The sequence below is a fragment of the Zonotrichia leucophrys genome, unplaced genomic scaffold, assembly GCF_028769735.1.
Source record: "Zonotrichia leucophrys gambelii isolate GWCS_2022_RI unplaced genomic scaffold, RI_Zleu_2.0 Scaffold_219_84121, whole genome shotgun sequence".
NCBI classification, from domain to species: domain Eukaryota; kingdom Metazoa; phylum Chordata; class Aves; order Passeriformes; family Passerellidae; genus Zonotrichia; species Zonotrichia leucophrys.
The window spans coordinates 12,275-33,704 of NW_026992424.1; the positions used below are offsets into that span (position 1 = coordinate 12,275).

The window sequence follows — 21,430 nt, forward strand, 5'->3', positions numbered from 1 at the left end:
ACTGGGAGCCCCTCACCCATCTCATACTGGTGTTACTGGTGTGGTTACTGGTGTTACTGGGATATCTCACCTGTTACTGGTGTGACTGGGAGCCCCTCACCCGTCCCATACTGGTGTTACTGGTGTGACTGGGAGCCCCTCACCTGGCCCATACTGGTGTTACTGGTGTTACTGGGATAGCTCACCTGTGGTTACTGGTGTTACTGGTGTTACTGGTGTTACTGGGATAGCTCACCTGGTGTTACTGGTGTGACTGGTGTTACTGGGATATCTCACCTGGTGTTACTGGTGTGACTGGGATCCCCTGACCTGGCCCATACTGGTGTTACTGGTGTGTTACTGGTGTTACTGGTGTGTTACTGGTGTTACTGGTGTTACTGGTGTGACTGGGAGCCCCTCACCCGTCCCATACTGGTGTTACTGGTGTGACTGGGATATCTTACCTGTTACTGGTGTTACTGGTGTGACTGGGAGCCCCTGACCCGGCCCATACTGGTGTTACTGGTGTTACTGGTGTGACTGGGATATCTCACCTGGTGTTACTGGTGTGACTGGGAGCCCCTGAGCCGGCTCATACTGGTGTTACTGGCGTTACTGGTGTTACTGGTGTGACTGGGATATCTCACCTGTGGTTACTGGTGTTACTGGTGTGACTGGGATAGCTCACTGGGTGTCACTGGTGTCACTGGTGTGACTGGGAGCCCCTCACCCGTCCCATACTGGTGTTACTGGTGTCACTGGTGTTACTGGTGTGACTGGGAGCCCCTCACCCATCCCATACTGGTGTTACTGGTGTGGTTACTGGTGTTACTGGTGTGACTGGGATATCTCACCTGGTGTTACTGGTGTTACTGGTGTGACTGGGAGCCCCTGACCCGGCCCATACTGGTGTGACCGGTCGGGTTACTGGTGTTACTGGTGTGACTGGGATAGCTCACCTGTGGTTACTGGTGTTACTGGTGTGACTGGGAGCCCCTGAGCCGGCCCATACTGGTGTGGCCGGTCGGGTTACTGGTGTTACTGGTGTGACTGGTGAACTCCGAGTACGGCCGCGAGCGGGGGCACAGCAGGGACCGGTACCAGGCCCGCACCTGCAACAAACTGGGATCAACTGGTTTGAACTGGGAACGGCCCAGTGGGAACTGGGATCAACTGGTTTGAACTGGGAATGGCCCAGTGTGAACTGGGATCAACTGGTTCGAACTGGGAACCCACAGTTTAAACTGGGAATGGCCAGTCTAAACTGGGATCAACTGGTTTGAACTGGGAATGGCCCAATTTGAACTGGGAATGTCCCAGTGTGAACTGGGAATGCTCCAGTTTGAACTGGGAATGGCCCAGTATGACCTGGGAACACCCAGTATGAACTGGGATCAACTGGTTTGAACTGGGAACGGCCCAGTCTGAACTGGGATCACCCAGTTTGAACTGGGAATGGTCCAGTTTGAACTGGGACCCTCCCAGTTTGGACCAGGACCCTCCCAGTTTGAACTGGAACTCTCCCAGTATGAACTGGGAATGGCCCAGTATGAACTGGGACCCTCCCACTTTGAAGTGGGAACTCCCAGTTTGAACTGGGATGAACTGGTTTGAACTGGGAAAGCTCCAGTTTGAACTGGGAATGGCCCAGTTTGGAACTGGACCCTCCCAGTTTGGAACGGGACCCTCCCAGTTTGAACTGGGAATGCCCCAATATGAACTGGGAATGCTCCAGTTTAAACTGGGAATGCTCCAGTTTGAACCGGGACCCTCCCAGTTTGGACCAGGGGCATTTTTGGGGAAATTTTGGGCTGAATTTGGGGATTTTTGGGGTCCCCGGTGGATTTTGGGGGAGATTTTGGGGGGAAATTTGGGGGATTTTGGGAAAATTTTGCAGTTTTTGGGGAGGATTTTGGGGATATTTTGGGGATTTTGGGGTCCCAGGTAGATTTTAGTGGGGATTTTGGGGTTTTGGGGGGAAATTTTGGGACCCATTTTGGGGTTTTATTAGGGATTTTGGGGGTGATTTTTGGGATTTTGGGTTTTTTTAGGATCCCAATTGTGTCTTGGGGTGGTTTTTGAGTATTTTGGGTCCAGTTTTTAGGAGTTTTTTTGAGGATTTTGGAGGTGATTTTTGGAATTTTGGGATGGGATTTTTGGGGATTTTGGGGTTTTTGATTATCCCGGTTCCGTTTTTGGGGTGAATTTGGGGGTTTTTGGTACCTTGGGGTGCCCCAGGCAGTGGCACAGGAAGATCAGCAGGGCTGGGGGGATTTGGGGTCCCGGGGCAGTTTTTGGGGTATTTTGGGTCCCGTTTTTGGGGTAATTTGGGTCCCGTTTTTGGGTTTTGTGTGGGATTTTTTTGGGGTTTTTTGGGGTTTTGGGGTTTTCCATGATCCCGGTTCCGTTTTTGGGGTGAGTTTTGGGGATTTTGGGTACCTTGGGGTGCCCCAGGCAGTGGCACAGGAAGATCAGCAGGGCTGGGGGGATTTGAGGTTTCCAGGGAGGTTTTTGGGGTATTTTGGGTCACGTTTTTGGGATTTTTTCGGGGTTTTTTGGGGTTTTGGGGTTTTCCATGGTCCCGGTTCCGTTTTTGGGGTGAATTTGGGGGTTTTTGGTACCTTGGGGTGCCCCAGGCAGTGGCACAGGAAGATCAGCAGCCCCTGCGCGGCGTTGACGGCGCAGAACAGGAGGGGGGGGGGGGGGGGGCGCGGCGGGGGGGGGGGGGCGGCCCCGCCCCCCCCGCCCAGCCAAGCCCCGCCCCCAAGCCCAGCGCCCAACCAGAGCCCAGCAGGGAGAGCTGGCCCAGTGACGTCACCCACAGCACCCTGGGGACAGAGCATTGGCGCTTCAGTGTCACCGCCATTGTCACCTGTGTGTCACCTGTGTGTCACCTGTGTGTCACCTGTGTGACCTCAGTGTCACCTGTGTGTCACCTGTGTGACCTGTGTGTCACCCATGTGTCACCTGTGTGTCACCCATGTGTCACCTGTGTCACCTGAGTGTCACCTGTGTCACCTGTGTGTCACCTGTGTGTCACCTGTGTGTCACCTGTGTGACCTCAGTGTCACCTGTGTGTCACCTGTGTGACCTGTGTGTCACCCATGTGTCACCTGTGTCACCTCAGTGTCACCTGTGTGATCTGTGTCACCTGTGTGTCACCTGTGTCACCTCAGTGTCACCTGTGTGATCTCTGTGTCACCTGTGTGTCACCTGTGTGATCTCTGTGTCACCTGTGTGTCACCCATGTGTCACCTGTGTGTCACCTCAGTGTCACCTGTGTCACCTGTGTGTCACCTGTGTGTCCCTGTGTGTCACCTGAGTATCATCTGTGTGTCCCCTGTGTGTCACCTCAGTGTCACCTGTGTGTCACCTGTGTGTCACCCATCAATGTCCGCAACGTCCCCAATCCCCCCAATGTCCCCTCAGCGTCCCCAAAGTCCCCAGTGTCCCCTCAGTGTTCCCAGTGTCCCCCCCAATCCCCCAGATGTCCCCAATGCCCACAATGTCCCCAAGGTCCCCAATGTTCCCAATGTTCTCAATGTCCCAAATCCTCCCAATGTCCTCTCAGTGTCCCCAATGTTCTCAATGTCCCCCCAATGTCCCCTAAATGTCCCCACCGTGCCCGGCACAGGGGTGCCATGTCTGGGTGTCCCCCAATGTCCCCACTGTCCCCAATGTCCCCAACATCCCCAGTGTCCTCAATCCCCCCAGTGTCCCCAGTGTCCCCACCGTGCCCGCTGCAGGGGCGCCATGTCCAGGCGCCCCCAATGTCCCCAATGTCCCCAATGTCCCCAATCCCCCCAGTGTCCCCAATGTCCCCGATGTCCCCAATATCCCCACTGTCCCCCTGATGTCCCCAATGTCCCCAATGCCCCAATGCCCCCACTGTCCCCAGTCCCCCCATTGTCCCCAATCCCCCCAATGTCCCCAATCCCGCCAATGTCCCCAACCAGTGTCCCCAATGTCCCCAGTGTCCCCAATGTCCCCATTGTCCCTCCATTGTCCCCAATGTCCCCAATGTCCCCAATCTCCCCGTGTCCCCCCAATGTCCCCAGTGCCCCCAGTGTCCCCAGTGTCCCCACCGTGCCCGCCGCAGGGGCGCCATGTCCGGGGTGACCTCGTGGAATTTCTGCACCAACTTCCACAGGGTGACAACGAGGATGACGGCGTTGGCCTGGGGGGACACGGGGACAATGAGGGGACAATGAGGGGACACTGCAGGGACACTGGGGGGACATTGGGGACACTGATGGGGACACTGTGGGGACACTCATGGGGACATTGGGGGGACACTGGGGGGACACATTGGGGACAATGAGGGGACACTGCAGGGACACTGGGGACACTGTGGGGACATTGGGGACATTGGGGACACTGGGGACACTGAGGACACAGGGGACAATGAGGGGACACTGCGGGACAATGATGGGGACACTGCTTGGCAATGATGGGGACATTGGGGACACTGAGGGGACACGGCGGACAATGATGGGGATTGGGGACATTGAGGGATACCAGGGACATTGGGGGGATTGGGGACAATGGGGACAGTGGGGACATTGGGGACAGTGGGGACATTGGGGGAGATTGGGGACACTGGGGACATTGGGGACACTGGGGATATTGGGGACATGGGGACAGTGGCGACAGTGGGGACATTGGGGACATTGGGGACACTGCAGGGACACTGTGGGGACACTAATGGGGATTGGGGACATTGAGAGGGACACTGGGGACACTGATGGGGACACAGATGGGACACTGGGGGGGACACTGAGGACAGCAGGGACATTGGGGACATTGGGGACATTGGGGACAATGGGGGGATTGAGGACACTGGGGATGTTGGGGACATTGGGGACACTGGGGACATTGATGGGGATGCTGGGCGGATTGGGGATAATGGGGACATTTGGGGACACTGTGGGGAAACTGCGGGGAAACTGAGGGGACACTGGGGACATTGGGGGGATTGGGGACACTGATGGGGACACTGGGGGCACTGTGGGGACACTGGGGGGACACTGGGGGGGATTGGCGACACTGGGGACATTTGGGACACTGGACATTGAGGGACAATGGGGACATTGCAGATGCTGGGGGACACTGGGGACACAGGTGTGACACATATGACAGATGTCACAAGGTGACACACAGGTGACACTCGGGTGACACACAGGTGACACACAGGTGACACACAGGTGACACACAGTGACACACAGGTGACACAGGTGACACACAGGTGACACAGGTGGCACAGGTGACACACAGGTGACACAGGTGTGACACTGAGGTGTCACTCACGGCAGTGATGACGATGACGGGGCCCTGGAAGCTCCAGCGGAAACCGCGCTTGAGGGACAGCCAGCAACTGGGAATGGATACTGGGTAAACTGGGAGGGACTGGGAGCACTGGGAATGGATACTGGGTAAACTGGGAGGGACTGGGAGGGACTGGGGATACTGGGAATGGAACTGGGTGGACTGGGAGGGACTGGGGTAAACTGGGAGCACTGGGAATGGAACTGGGGATACTGGGAGGGACTGGGAGGGACAGCCAGCAACTGGGAATGGATACTGGGTGAACTGGGAGGGACTGGGAGGGACTGGGGTAAACTGGGAGGGACAGCCAGCAACTGGGAATGGGAACTGGGTGAACTGGGAGGGACTGGGGATGGAACTGGGAATGGAACTGGGTAAACTGGGATGAACTGGGAGGGACTGGGGAAACTGGGAATGGAACTGGGAGGGACTGGGAGGGACTGGGAATGGAACTGGGGATACTGGGAATGGGAACTGGGTAAACTGAGAGGGACTGGGATAAACTGGGAATGGAACTGGGGATACTGGGAATGGGAACTGGGAGGGACTGGGGTAAACTGGGAATGGAACTGGGAGGGACTGGGAATGGAAGTGGGGATACTGGGATGGACTGGGAGGGAACTGGGATAAACTGGGAATGGAACTGGGGATACTGGGAATGGGAACTGGGAGGGACTGGGGTAAACTGGGAGGGACTGGGGAAACTGGGAATAGAACTGGGATAAACTGGGAGGGACTGGGAATGGGGAGCGGATAAACTGGGAAAGAGACTGGGAGCACTGGGGATACTGGGAGCACTGGGAGCCTTTGCAGCCTCCCCCCCCCCCCTTCACTGTCAGTCGCTATCACTGGTTATTGATCACTTGCTATTGATCACCATTGATCACTATTGATCACTGTGGTTATTCTGGTTATCAATCACTATTGATCACTCACTATTGATCGGTCCCGTATCCCTCAGGATACACAGCTGCTGATAAGGCCACGATGATCACGGCGGGGCCGTAGCCCAGGGCCAGGAGCGGCACTATTGATCACTATTGATCACTATTGATCACTATTGATCACTATCAATGATAATCAATCACTCACTATTGATCGGTCCCGTATCCCTCAGGGTAAATGGCAGCTGATAAGGCCACGATGATCATGGCGGGGCCGTAGCCCAGGGCCAGGAGCGGCACTATTGATCACTATTGATCACTATTGATCACTATTGATCAGTATCAATGGTTATCAATCAATCACTATTGATTGGTTCCATAACCCTCAGGATACACAGCAGCTGATAAAGCCACAATGGTCATGGCGGGGCCGTAGCCCAGGGCCAGGAGCGGCACTATTGATCACTGTGTGGTTATTCTGGCTATCAATCACTATTGATCACTATCAATGATAATCAATCACTCACTATTGATCGGTCCCGTATCCCTCAGGGTAAATGGCAGCTGATAAGGCCACGATGATCACGGCGGGGCCGTAGCCCAGGGCCAGGAGCGGCCGCGGGCGCAGCCAGGCCGGGGCGAACACCTGGACCAGCAGCACGTACAGGTGAGCGCCCTGCAGGGCCATCCAGCAGAACGCCGACAGGTAGCACAGGTGCAGGAACAGCGCTGTCACCGTGCACGGCACCTGGGGAGGGACAGGGACACATTGGGGACACATTGGGGACACACAGGGACACACAGGTGACACACAGGGACACATTGGGGACACACAGGGACACACAGGGACACACAGGGACACACAGTGACACAGGTGAGCGCCCTGCAGGGCCATCCAGCAGAACGCCGACAGGTAGCACAGGTGCAGGAACAGCGCTGTCACCGTGCACGGCACCTGGGGAGGGACAGGGACACAGTGGGGACACATTGGGGACACACAGGGACACACAGGTGACACACAGTGATACACAGGTGGCACACAGGGACACACAGGTGGCACAGAGGGACACATTGGGGACACATTGGGGACACACAGGTGACACACAGGGACACACAGGGACACACAGGGACACACAGGTGGCACACAGGGACACATTGGGGACACATTGGGGACACACAGGTGACACACAGGGACACACAGGGACACACAGTGACACAGGTGAGCGCCCTGCAGGGCCATCCAGCAGAACGCAGCCAGGTAGCACAGGTGCAGGAACAGCGCTGTTACCGTGCACAGCACCTGGGGAGGGACAGGGGGACATTGGGGACACATTGGGGACACACAGGGACACACTGTGACACAGGTGAGCGCCCTGCAGGGCCATCCAGCAGAACGCCGACAGGTAGCACAGGTGCAGGAACAGCGCTGTCACCGTGCACAGCACCTGGGGAGGGACAGGGGGACGTTGGGGACACATTGGGGACACACAGGGACACACTGGGACACACAGGGACACAGGTGACACACAGGGACACACAGGTGACACTCAGGGACACACAGGGACACACAGTGACACAGGTGAGCGCCCTGCAGGGCCATCCAGCAGAACGCAGCCAGGTAGCACAGGTGCAGGAACAGCGCTGTCACCGTGCACGGCACCTGGGGACACACAGGGACACATTGGGGACACACAGGGACACACAGGGGACACATTGGGGACACACAGGGACACACTGTGACACATTGGGGACACATTGGGGACACACAGGGACACACAGGGGACACACAGGGACACATTGGGGACACACAGGGACACATTGGGGACACACAGGGACACACAGGTGACACACAGGTGACACATTGGGGACACACAGTGACACACAGTGACACACAGGTGACACTCAGGTGACACACAGTGACACAGGTGACACACAGGAAGGCCAGGGGGCACCTTTGAACTCAGCCAAAACCCTTTCAGAATTTCCCCCTAAAATCACTCAAACTCCCCCCAGCCCCTCCCAAAAGACCCCAAATTCCCCCAAAATTTCCTCAGGGACCCCCAAATCCCCTCGTGCCCCCCGTACCGGGCTCTGTGCCCCGTCGATGCCCAGCAGGAACGCCAGGGGGCGCCTCCAAAGGCCAAGGGGGCACCTTAGAACTCAGCCAAAATTACCCCAAAATCCCCCATAAAATCCCCCTGAACTCCCCCAAATCCCCCTCAAACGACCCCAAATCTCCTCAGGGCCCCCCAAATCCCCTCGGGACCCCCTCGTGCCCCCCGTACCGGGCTCTGTGCCCCGTCGATGCCTAGCAGGAACGCCAGGGGGCGCCTCCAAACTCAGCCAAACTTACTGCAAAATTCCCCCAAACTGCCCCAAATCTGCCCCAAATGACCCCAAATCTCCTCAGAGCCCCCCAAATCCCCTCGGGACCCCCCAAACTCCCCGTACCGGGCTCTGTGCCCCATCGATGCCCAGCAGGAACGCCAGGGGGCGCCTCCAAACTCAGCCAAACTTACTGCAAAATTCCCCCAAACTGCCCCAAATCTCCCCCAAACGACCCCAAATCTCCCCCAAACGACCCCAAACCTGCTCAGGGACCCCCAAATCCCCTCGGGACCCCCCCCCCGTACCGGGCTCTGTGCCCCGTCGATGCCCAGCAGGAACGCCAGGTGCCCCCCGAGCAGGCTCAGGCTCAGGTGCAGCTGCAGCGTCCGGCGCGGCTCGGCCACGGCGCGGCACAGGGCGAAGGTGGCGGCCGCGGCCACCAGGGCCACCACGGACAGGGACAGCGCCACGTGTGTGACCAGGTCCAGCAGCCAGTGATCCTGGGGACAGGGACATCAGTGACATCATCAGTGACATCATCAGTGACACCCCAGTGACACCAGTGACACTGCCAGGGCCACCATGGACAGGGACAGCGCCACGTGTGTGACCAGGTCCAGCAGCCAGTGATCCTGGGGACAGGGACATCATCAGTGACATCATTAGTGACACCCCAGTGACATCAGTGACACTGCCAGGGCCACCACGGACAGGGACAGCGCCACGTGTGTCACCAGGTCCAGCAGCCAGTGATCCTGGGGACAGGGACAGCAGTGACATCATCAGTGACATCATCAGTGACATCATTAGTGACACCCCAGTGACATCAGTGACACTGCCAGGGCCACCACGGACAGGGACAGCGCCACGTGTGTCACCAGGTCCAGCAGCCAATGGTCCTGGGGACAGTGACATCATCAGTGACATCATCAATGACATCATCGGTGACACCCCAGTGACATCAGTGACACTGCCAGGGCCACCAGTGACACCAGCAGGGCCACGTGTGTGACCAGGTCCAGCAGCCAGTGATCCTGGGGACACTGACATAATCAGTGACATCATCAGTGACATCATCAGTGACACCAGTGACACTGCCAGGGCCACCAGGGCCACCACAGACAGGGACAGCGCCACCCGGGTCACCAGGTCCAGCAGCCAGTGATCCTGGGGACAGGGACATCAGTGACATCATCAGTGACATCATCAGTGACACCCCAGTGACACCCCCAGGGCCACCAGGGTGCGGCACAGGGCAAAGGTGGCGGCCGCGGCCACCAGGGCCACCACGGACAGGGACAGCGCCACGTGTGTCACCAGGTCCAGCAGCCAGTGGTCCTGGGGACAGTGACATCATCAGTGACATCATCAGTGACACCCCAGTGACACCAGTGACACTGCCAGGGCCACCAGGGCCACCACAGACAGGGACAGCGCCACCCGGGTCACCAGGTCCAGCAGCCAGTGATCCTGGGGACAGTGACACCCCAGTGACATCATCAGTGACACCCCAGTGACACCCCCAGGGCCACCAGGGTGCGGCACAGGGTGAAGGTGGCACCCGAGGCCACCAGGGCCACCACAGACAGGGACAGGGCCACGTGTGTGACCACGTCCAGCAGCCAGTGATCCTGGGGACAGTGACATCATCAGTGACATCATCAGTGACACCATCAGTGACATCATCAGTGACACCAGTGACACTGCCAGGGCCACTACGGACAGGGACAGGGCCACGTGTGTGACCAGGTCCAGCAGCCAGTGATCCTGGGGACAGTGACATCATCAGTGACATCATCAGTGACATCATCAGTGACATCATCAGTGACACCCCCAGGGCCACCACGGACAGGGACACGGCAAAGGTGGCACCCGCGGCCACCAGGGCCACCACTGAGAGGGACAGCGCCACCCAGGTCACCAGGTCCAGCAGCCAGTGGTCCTGGGGACAGTGACATCATCAGTGACATCATCAGTGACATCATCAGTGACACCCCAGTGACACCCCCAGGGCCACCAGTGACACCAGCAGGGCCACGTGTGTGACCAGGTCCAGCAGCCAGTGATCCTGGGGACACTGACATAATCAGTGACATCATCAGTGACATCATCAGTGACATCATCAGTGACATCATCAGTGACATCATCAGTGACATTGTCAGTGACATCATCAGTGACACCCCCAGGGCCACCAGGGCCACCCCTGGGACCTTCTCAGGAGCCACCAGGGCCACCAATGTCACCACCAGGGCCACCCCTGGGACCTTCTCAGGAACCTCAGGGCCACCAGTGTCACCAGTGACACCCTCAGGGCCACCAGGGCCACCAGAACCATGCCAGGGCCGCCCCTGGGACCTTCTCAGGACCCTCAGTGCCACCAATGTCACACCCAGTGACACCCCCAGGGCCACCAGGGCCACCCCTGGGACCTTCTCGGGACCCTCAGGGCCACCAGAACCACCCCAGGGCCACCAGTGCCACCTCCAGTGACATCCCAGGGCCACCAGGGCCACCTCTGGGACCTTCTCAGGAGTCACCAGGGCCACCAATGTCACACCCAGGGCCACCAGAACCACCCCAGGGCCACCAAGGCCACTCCTGGGACCTTCTCAGGACCTTCAGGGCCACCCCCAGTGACACCAGTGACACCCCAGGGCCACCCCGGGACTTACTCAGGAGCCACCAGGGCCACCAGTGTCACCTCCAGGGCCACCCCAGGAAGTTTGGGGGGATTTTGGGGTGATTTCAGGGGATTTTGGGGTATTTTTGGAGCCGTTTTTGGGGTTATTTGGAAGATAATTTGAGGATATTTTTGAGATATTTTTGGGGTGACTTCAGGGGATTTTGGGGTATTTTTGGGGTTAATTTGAGGCTATTTTTTGGGGTGACTTTATGGGATTTTGGGATATTTTGGGGCAGGTTTTGGAGCAGTGTTTGGGGTTATTTTGAGGATATTTTTGGGGTGGATTCGGGAGATTTTGGGGTGGTTTTTTGGGGCAGTTTTTGGGGTTATTTCAAGGATACTTTGAGGATATTTTGAAGACATTTTCAGGCTATTTTAGGGGATGTTTTTGGGGTGATTTCGGGGGATTTTGGGGGCACCTGGATCTCGTTGAAGGCCAGCAGGACAGCGAAGCTCCTCAGGTGATTTCAGGGGATTTTTGGGATATTTTTGGGATATTTTCAGGGATATTTTTGGGATATTTTCAGGATATTTTAGGGATGTTTTTGGGGTGAATTTGGGGGATTTTGGGGCACCTGGATCTCGTTGAAGGCCAGCAGGACAGCGAAGCTCCTCAGGTGATTTCAGGGGATTTTTGGGATATTTTTGGGGTTATTTCAAGGATATTTTTGGGATATTTTCGGGATATTTTCAGGCTATTTTAGAGGCATTTTAGGGATGTTTTTGGGGTGAATTTGGGGGATTTTGGGGGTACCTGGATCTCGTTGAAGGCCAGCAGGACAGCAAAGCTCCTCAGGTGATTTAATGGGATTTTTGGGATATTTTGGGGCAGTTTTTGGGGTTACTTTGAGGATATTTCAAGGCTATTTTCAAGGTATTTTCAGCTATTTTAGGGATGGTTTAGGAATGTTTTTGGGGTGATTTCGGGGGATTTTGGGGGCACCTGGATCTCGTTGAAGGCCAGCAGGACAGCGAAGCTCCTCAGGTGATTTCAGAGGATTTTTGGGATATTTTTGGGGTTAATTCAAGGATATTTTTGGGATATTTTCAGGCTATTTTAGGGATGTTTTTGGGGTGAATTTGGGGGATTTTGGGGGTACCTGGATCTCATTGAAGGCCAGCAGCACAGCGAAGCTCGTCAGGTGGTCGCAGGCGCAGACGGTGCCGTGCCCCTGGGGGGGGGTCCCGTTTTTGGGGGGCACCAGCCGGCACCCCCCCGTGTCCCAGCGCCCCTCCCGGGGGTTCCAGAAGGCGCAGAGAACGGTGCCCCCCAATTTGGGGTCCTGGGGGCACAAAAACGGGGGGTCAGGGGGGTCCCCATCCTCTTTTATGGGATTTTCCCCACCGTTTTTTTTTAGGATTCCCCCCTTTTTTTGTTTTGGAATCTCCCCCCATTTTTTGTGATATCCCCCCCTCCCTATTTTTGTAATTTTCTTCCCCATTTTTTGTGATTTTTTCCATCGATTTTTTGTGATTTTCCTCCATTTTTGTGTTTCCCCCCCTTTTTGTGACACCATCCCCCATTTTTTTCGGGTCCCCCCATTTTTTGTGATTTTTCCCCCCATTTTTTGTGATTTTCCCCCCATTTTTTGTGATTTTCCTCCCCATTTTTTGTGATTTTTCCCCCTTTTTTTTGTGATTTTCCCCCCCATTTTTTGTGATTTCTTCCCCCCATTTTTTGTGATTTTCCTCCCCATTTTTTGTGATTTCTTCCCCCCATTTTTTGTGATTTTTCCTCCCCGTTTTTTGCGATTTTTTCCCCCATTTTTTTGTGATTTTTTCCCCCATTTTTTGTGATTTCCCCCCCCCATTTTTTGCGATTTCCCCCCCCCCCTTTTTTGTGATTTTCCTCCCCATTTCTTGTGATTTTTTCCACCGATTTTTGTGATTTTCCTCCATTTTTGTGTTTCCCCCCATTTTTGTGACACCATCCCCCATTTTTTTCGGGTCCCCCATATTTTGTAATTTTCCTCCATTTTTTGGTGATTTTTCCCCCATTTTTTGGGTGATTTTTCCCCCATTTTTGGGTGATTTTTCCCCCCATTATTTTTGATTTTTCCCCCATTTTTTTGCCCCGTTTGTTGATTTTTCGGTGCTCACTGACCGGGGCCGGGTGCCGGAACCGCAGCGTGACCGCGGGGCTGTCCCACTTTTTGGGTGATTTTTCCCCCATTTTTTGGGTGATTTTTTCCCCCATTATTTTTGATTTTCCCCCATTTTTGGGTGATTTTTCCCCCATTATTTTTTTTTCCCCCATTTTTTGGGTGATTTTTCCCCCATTTTTGGGTGATTTTCCCCCCATTATTTCTGATTTTTCCCCCATTTTTCTGCCCCGTTATTATTTTCGGTGCCCACTGACCGGGGCCGGGTGCCGGAACCGCAGCGTGACCGCGGGGCCGCCCCGGGCCCGCCCCGGGCTCTCGCGGGCCACGAAGGCGGCGCCCACCGGGGACAGGACCCGGTAGGAGGGGAAGGGGCGGCCCCGGCGGGGGGGGCGGGGCAGGGACCCCCCCCAGCCCCCCCAGAGCACGGGGGGAGCCCCCGAGAGCGCCTGGGGGAGCCCGGGCAGGGTCAGCAGCCCCACCAATGACAGACCTGGGGGGAAAAGGACAAAAAATCGCCCAAAATGAGCCCCAAATCCCCCCCAGGGTCAGCAATCCCACCAAAGACAGACCTGGGGGAAAAGGACAAAAAATCGCCCAAAATGAGCCCAAAATTACACCAAAATTATCCCAAAATCCCCTCCCAAAATGAGCCCAAAATCCCCGGAAATTACACCAAAATCCCCCCAAAATGAGCCCAAAATTACACCAAAATTACACCAAAATGAGCCCAAAATCCCCGGAAATTACACCAAAATCCCCCCAAAATAGCCCCAAAATCAGCCCAAAATGACCCCAAAATTATCCCAAAATCCCCCCCAAAATGAGCCCAAAATCCCCCCGAGAGCGCCTCAGGGAGCCCCCCCAGGGTCAGCAGCCCCACCAGGGACAGGCCTATGGGGGAGACAAAAAATAACCCAAAATGAGCCCAAAATTCCTAGAAATTACCCCAAAATTCCCCCCCAAAATAGCCCCAGGGTCAGCAGCCCCACCAGGGACAGGCCTATGGGGAAAAGGACAAAATATAACCCAAAATGAGCCCAAAATGAGCCCAAAATCTCCCCGAAATGGCCCCAAAATCCTCCCCTAAATGAGCCCAAACTCTCCCCAAAATGACCCTGAAATTACACCAAATTACCCCAAAATGAACCCAAATCCCCCCCCCAGGGTCAGCAGCCCCAGCAGGGACAGAACTATGGGGGAGAGAGACAAAAAATAACCTCAAAATCCCCTGAAATGACCTCAAATTCCCCTCCCAAAATGATCCCAAAATCCCCTCCCAAAAATGACCCCAAAATCCCTTGAAATTACCCCAAAATGACCCAAAATACCTCCCCAAAAATCCCCCCCAGGGTCAGCAGTCCCCGCATTGTCCCCTTAATGTCCCCAGTCCCCCCCTCCCCAATGTCCCCAGTGTCCCCAATGTCACCCCAGACACCCACCAGTGTCCCCAGACCCCCCCTCCCAGCGTCCCCACTGTCCCCAATGTCCCTAAACCCTCCCCAATGTCCCCAATGTCCCCAGACCCCCCAGTGCCCCCCATGCCACCCCAGTGTCCCCAGTGTCACCCCAGATCTGTCTGATGTCCCCAATGTCCTCCAGTGTCCTCAATGTCCCCCAATGTCCCCAGTGTCCCCCCCATTGTCCCCAATGTCCCCCCCATTGTCCCCAATGTCCCCTCAGTGTCCCCCACAATGTCCCAAATGTCCCCAATGTCCCCCAATGTCTCCAGTGTCCAATGTCCCCCACAATGTCCCAAATGTCCCCAATGTCCTCCCAGTGTCCTCAATGTCCTGATGTCCCCCCACAATGTCCCCAATGTCCTCCCAGTGTCCCAATTGTCCCCATTGTCCCCAATGTCCCCCACAATGTCCCCCACAATGTCCCCAATGGCCTCCCAGTGTCCCCCAATGTCCCCAGAACCCCAATATTCCCAATGTCCCCATTGTCCCCAATGTCCCCCCAGTGTCCCCATTGTCCCCGTACCGCTCTCCGGGTCCAGCGCCACCTCGGGGGGGACCTCGAGCGTCACCTCAGGGACCCCCAGGGTGACAGGGCCGGGGGTGGCACCGCGGGACACGGCCAGGGACAGAGCTGGGGACAAGGACAGTGTCACCCCCTGTGCCACCCCTGGGGACAGGGACACGGCCAGGGACAGAGCTGGGGACAGAGGGACAGCGTCACCACTGGGGACAGTGACACCCCTGTGCCACCTGTGTGCCATCCCCAGGGACAGGGACATGGCCAGGGACAGCGCTGGGGACAAGGAAAATGTCACTTGTGTGCTACCCCTGTGTCACCTCCCTGTGTCACCTGTGCCACCCCCAGGACACGGCCAGGGACAGCGCTGGGGACAGAGGGACATTGTCACCCCCTGTGTCACCCCTGTGCCACCCCTGGGGACAGGGACACGGCCAGGGACAGCGCTGGGGACAGAAGGACAGCGTCACCTGTGTGTCACCATTGGGGACAGTGCCACCTGTGTGTCACCCTCAGGGTCAGTGTCACCTCCCTGTGTCACCTCAGGGACCCCCAGGGTGACAGGGCCGGGGGTGGCACCGCGGGACACGGCCAGGGACAGCGCTGGGGACAGAGGGACAGCGTCACCATTGGGGACAGTGACACCCCTGTGCCACCCCCAGGACATGGCCAGGGACAGCGCTGGGGACACAAAGTGACACTGTCACCTGTGTGTCACCATTGGGGACAGTGCCACCTGTGTGCCACCCCAAGGACACGACCAGGGACAGTGCTGGGGACAAAGTGACAGTGTCACCTGTGTGTCACCTCCCTGTGCCACCTGTAACATCCCCAGGACACAGCCAGGGACAGAGCTGGGGACATAGAGGGACAGCGTCACCATTGGGGACAGTGACACCCCTGTGCCACCCCCGGGACACGGCCAGGGACAGCGCTGGGGACAAAGTGACAGTGTCACTGTCACCTGTGCCACCCCTGTGCCACCCCAGGGTCAGTGTCACCTCCCTGTTGTCACCTCAGGGACCCCCAGGGTGACAGGGCCGGGGGTGGCACCGCGGGACACGGCCAGGGACAGAGCTGGGGACAGAGGGACAGTGTCACCATGGGGACAGTGACACCCTGTGCCACCCTGGGCACGGCCAGGGACAGAGCTGGGGACAGAGGGACAGTGTCACCCCCTGTGCCCCTGTGCCACCTGTGTGCCACCCCTGGGGACAGGACACGGCCAGGGACAGAGCTGGGGACACAAAGGGACAGTGTCACCATTGGGGACAGTGACACCCCTGTGCCACCCCGGGACACGGCCAGGGACAGAGCTGGGGACAAGGACAGGGACAGGGTCACTGTCACCTTCCTGTGTCACCCCTGTGTCACCTGAGCCACCCCTGGGACAGCGCTGGGGACACAGAGGGACAGGGACAGTGTCACCCCCCTGTGCCACCTGTGTGTCACCTCAGGGGACAGAGGCAGGATGGGGACGATGCCGCCCTCGGGGCTGGGGACAGGGACGGTGACAGGGTGGTGACATCGATGCCACCACTGGGGACAGGGACAGTGTCACCCCCCTGTGCCACCCCCGGGGTTGGGGACAGGGACGGTGACAGGGCCACCCTTGGGGACACGGGGCCGGTGCCACCCCTGGGATGGGGACGTGAGGACAGGACAGAGGGTGGCAGGGAGGGGACACAAGGGGGGGCAGAGGTGACAAACGGTGGCAGGGAGGTGACACAAAACTGGCAGGGGGTGGCAGGGGGTGGCACAAAGGGTGGCAGGGAGGGGACAACGACAGCGCTGGGCTGGCAGGGAGGGGACAGGAAGTGGCCGGAAGTGACAGGAGGGGACAGGAAGCGGCAGAGGGGGGGAGGGGAGGGGAAGGTGGCACCGGGGGTTGGGGACAGGGAGGGGACAGAGGTGACACAGACACAGGGGACACACAGGTGACACACATGAGGTTTAGGGGTGACTCAGGTGACACAGGTGACACACAGGTGTGACACAGGTGAGTTACCTGCCCGTCCCACAGTGACACATTGGGGACACACAGGTGACACTGATCCCTTACCTGCCCCCTCCGCGGTGACATTGGTGACACACAGGTGACATAAATGTGACACTCAGGTGTGTCCCACAGCCTCACCTGCCGTTCCCACGGTGACATTGGTGACACACAGTGACACCCAGGTGACACACATACACATACCTGCCCCCTCCGTGGTGACATTGGTGACACACAGGTGACACCCAGGTGACACAGGTCCCTTACCTGCCCCCTCCGTGCTGACATTGGTGACACACAGGTGACACAGGTGACACACAGGTGACACACGTGACACACATACCTGCCGTTCCCACGGTGACATTGGTGACACCCAGGTGACACAGGTGACACACAGGTGACACACAGTGACACACATACCTGCCGTTCCCACGGTGACATTGGTGACACAGGTGACACACAGGTGACACAGGTGACACACAGGTGACACACAGTGACACACAGTGACGCACATACCTGCCGTTCCCACGGTGACACAGGTGACACAGGTGACACACAGTGACACACACACACATACCTGCCATTCCCACGGTGACATTGGTGACACACAGGTGACACACAGGTGACACAGGTGACACAGGTGACACACAGGTGACACACAGGTGACACCCAGGTGACACACAGTGACACACATACACATACCTGCCGTTCCCACGGTGACATTGGTGACACACAGGTGACACACAGGTGACACCCAGTGACACACATACCTGCCGTTCCCACGGTGACATTGGTGACACAGGTGACACACATACCTGCCGTTCCCACGGTGACATTGGTGACACCCAGGTGACACAGGTGACACACAGGTGACACACAGGTGACACACAGGTGACACTGCCCCCTTACCTGCCGTTCCCATGGTGACATTGGTGACACAGGTGACACCAATCCCTTACCTGCCCCCTCCATGCTGACATTGGTGACACACAGGTGACACACAGTGACACCCAGGTGACACACATACATACCTGCCGTTCCCACGGTGACATTGGTGACACCCAGGTGACACAGGTGACACCCAGGTGACCTTGCCCCCTTACCTGCCCCGTCCGTGCTGACACTGGTGACATTGGTGACACACAGTGACACACAGGTGACACAGGTGACACACACACATACCTGCCGTTCCCACGGTGACATTGGTGACCGTCCCCTTTGGCAGCCGCGCCCCCGCGCCCCGGGCCAGCCCCTCCCCCGCCCGCAGCAGCGCCGAGAGCCAGCGGTGCCGCCGGGGGGGAGGGGCGGCGGCCGGGGACCCCCCCAGGGCCCCCCCGAGCGCCGAGAGCAGAGCCTGGGGAGGGAGGGGGACCCCGAAATCAGAGACACCAAAATAACGAAAATATCCCAAAAAACTGCCCCAAAATATCCCAAAATCATAAAAATATCCCCAAAAATATCCCCCAAAATATCCCCAAAATATCCCAAAAATACCCGGGGACCCCCCCAGGGCCCCCCCGAGCGCCGAGAGCAGAGCCTGGGGAGGGAGGGGGACCCGAAATCAGAGACACCAAAATATCCCAAAATATCCCCAAAAAACTGCCCCAAAATATCCCAAAAATACCCCCAAAATACCCCAAAAAATATCCCAAAATATCCCAAAAACCTGCTCCAAAATATCCTAAAATGTCCCCCAAAAAACTGCACCAAAATATCCCCAAATATCCCCAAAAAACTGCCCCAAAATATCCCAAAATCATAAAAAATTATCCCCAAAATATCCCAAAAATACCCAGGGACCCCCCCAGGGCCCCCCCGAGCGCCGAGAGCAGAGCCTGGGGAGGGAGGGGGACCCCGAAATCAGAGACACCAAAATACCCAAAATATCCCCAAAAAACTGCCCCAAAATATCCCAAAAATATCCCAAAAACTGCACCAAAATATCCCAAAAACCTGCTCCAAAATATCCCAAAATCATAAAAAATTATTCCCAAAATATCCCAAAAATACCCGGGGACCCCCCCAGGGCCCCCCCGAGCGCCGAGAGCAGAGCCTGGGGAGGGAGGGGGACCCCGAAATCAGAGACACCAAAATAACGAAAATATCCCCAAAAAACTGCCCCAAAATATCCCAAAAATTGCACTCAAAATATCCTAAAATATCCCCAAAAAACTGCACCAAAATATCCCCAAAATATCCCAAAAACCTGCTCCAAAATATCCTAAAATATCCCAAAAAATATCCCCAAAATATCCCCAACATACCCAGGGACCCCCCCAGGGCCCCCCTGAGCGCCGAGAGCAGAGCCTGGGGAGGGAGGGGGACCCCAAATCAGAGACACCAAAATATCCCAAAATATCCCCAAAAAACTGCACCAAAATATCCCAAAAATACCCCAAAAAATATCCCCAAAATATCCCCAAAAAACTGCACCAAAATATCCCAAAAACCTGCTCCAAAATATCCTAAAATATCCCAAAAAACTGCACCAAAATATCCCAAGAAACTGCACCAAAATATCCTAAAATATCCCAAAAAAATCCCAAAAAACTGCACCAAAATATCCCAAAAACCTGCTCCAAAATATCCCAAAAATATCCCAAAATGTGCCCCAAAATATCCCCAAAATACCCAGGGACCCCCCCAGGGCCCCCCCGAGCGCCGAGAGCAGATCCTGGGGAGGGAGGGGGGACCCCAAATCAGAGACCAAAAATAACGAAAATATCCCCAAAAAACTGCCCCAAAATATCCCAAAAACTGCCCCAAAATATCCCAAAAACTGCCCCAAAATATCCCCAAAATATCCCCAAAAAACTGCACCAAAATATCCACAAAAAACTGCCCCAAAATATCCCAAAATCATAAAAGATTATCCCCAAAATATCCCCAAAATACCCAGGGACCCCCCCAGGGCCCCCCCGAGCGCCGAGAGCAGATCCTGGGGATGGGGGACCCCGAAATCAGAGACACCAAAATATCCCAAAATATCCCCAAAAAACTGCCCCAAAATATCCCAAAAATATCCCCAAAAAACTGCACCAAAATATCCCAAAAACCTGCTCCAAAATATCCTAAAATATCCCAAAAAAACTGCCCCAAAATATCCCAAAATATCCCCAAAAAACTGCACCAAAATATCCCAAAAACCTGCTCCAAAATATCCCAAAATCATAAAAAATTATCCCCAAAATATCCCCAAAATACCCGGGGACCCCCCCAGGGCCCCCCCGAGCGCCGAGAGCAGAGCCTGGGGAGGGAGGGGGGACCCCGAAATCAGAGACCAAAAATAACAAAAATATCCCCCAAAAACTGCCGCAAAATATCCCAAAAATATCCCAAAAACTGCCCCAAAATATCCCAAAAACCTGCTCCAAAATATCTGAAAATATCCCAAAAAAACTGCCCCAAAATATCCCAAAAATTGCACCAAAAATATCCCCAAATATCCCCAAAATACCCGGGGAACCCCCCCAGGGCCCCCCCGAGCGCCAAGAGCAGATCCTGGACAGGGGGACCCCAAAATATGACATGGAAATAACCCAAAAAATACAAAAAAATGCCCCAAAACATCCTAAAAAATTATCCCTAAAATATCCTAAAAATATCCCCCAAAAAAACTGCACCAAAAATACCCCCAGAAAAATCCATAAAATATCCCAAAATATCCCAAAAATACCCGGGGACCCCCCCAGGGCCCCCCAGCACAGAGAGCAGATCCTGAGGAGGGGGGACCCCAAAATCAGACACCGAAAATAACCAAAAATTCCCCCAGGACCCCCAAAATCCCCTCAAATTTCCACCAGGACCCCCCATATTCCCCCCAGTCGCCCCCCAGGACCCCCCAAAACCTCCCCAAATTCCCTCAGGTCCCCCCAAATCCACCCAGTACCCCCCAAAATTGCCCCTAAACCCCACCGGGACCCCCCAAAACCTCCCAAGACCCCCCAAATCCCCCAGGACCCCCCAAATTCTCCCAAAATCCCCCCCAGGACCCCCCAAAATCCCCCCGGCCCCCCCAAACCTGCAGCACGCTCCGGGGGTCTCGCCCCCCCCTCAGCTCCTCGGCAATTTGGGTCAGGGTCTCCCCCAAATCACAGCCCTGGGGGGGGGTGAGGGGTCAGAAGGACCCCCCAAAATTCTGGGGAACCCCCCC

At 56.1% G+C, this 21,430-nt stretch overlaps 1 protein-coding gene across 1 annotated transcript in view; it reads right to left on the reverse strand.

The window, feature by feature from the left end:
* LOC135461201 (adhesion G protein-coupled receptor E5-like) overlaps positions 1-21,430 on the reverse strand; it is a 32,006-nt gene that overhangs the window by 490 nt on the left and 10,086 nt on the right. Inside the window, exons 7-19 of the mRNA XM_064738193.1 lie at positions 21,299-21,376; positions 18,460-18,631; positions 15,288-15,395; positions 13,559-13,794; positions 12,300-12,482; positions 8,822-9,016; positions 7,541-7,633; positions 7,033-7,143; positions 6,716-6,936; positions 5,287-5,353; positions 4,065-4,156; positions 2,601-2,807; positions 834-1,091 (exon numbers count right to left, since the gene is read on the reverse strand). Coding sequence (XP_064594263.1) covers positions 2,633-2,807; positions 4,065-4,156; positions 5,287-5,353; positions 6,716-6,936; positions 7,033-7,143; positions 7,541-7,633; positions 8,822-9,016; positions 12,300-12,482; positions 13,559-13,794; positions 15,288-15,395; positions 18,460-18,631; positions 21,299-21,376 — 1,731 coding nt within the window. The 3' untranslated portion in view covers positions 834-1,091; positions 2,601-2,632. The remainder of the gene's footprint in view (positions 1-833; positions 1,092-2,600; positions 2,808-4,064; positions 4,157-5,286; positions 5,354-6,715; positions 6,937-7,032; positions 7,144-7,540; positions 7,634-8,821; positions 9,017-12,299; positions 12,483-13,558; positions 13,795-15,287; positions 15,396-18,459; positions 18,632-21,298; positions 21,377-21,430) is intronic.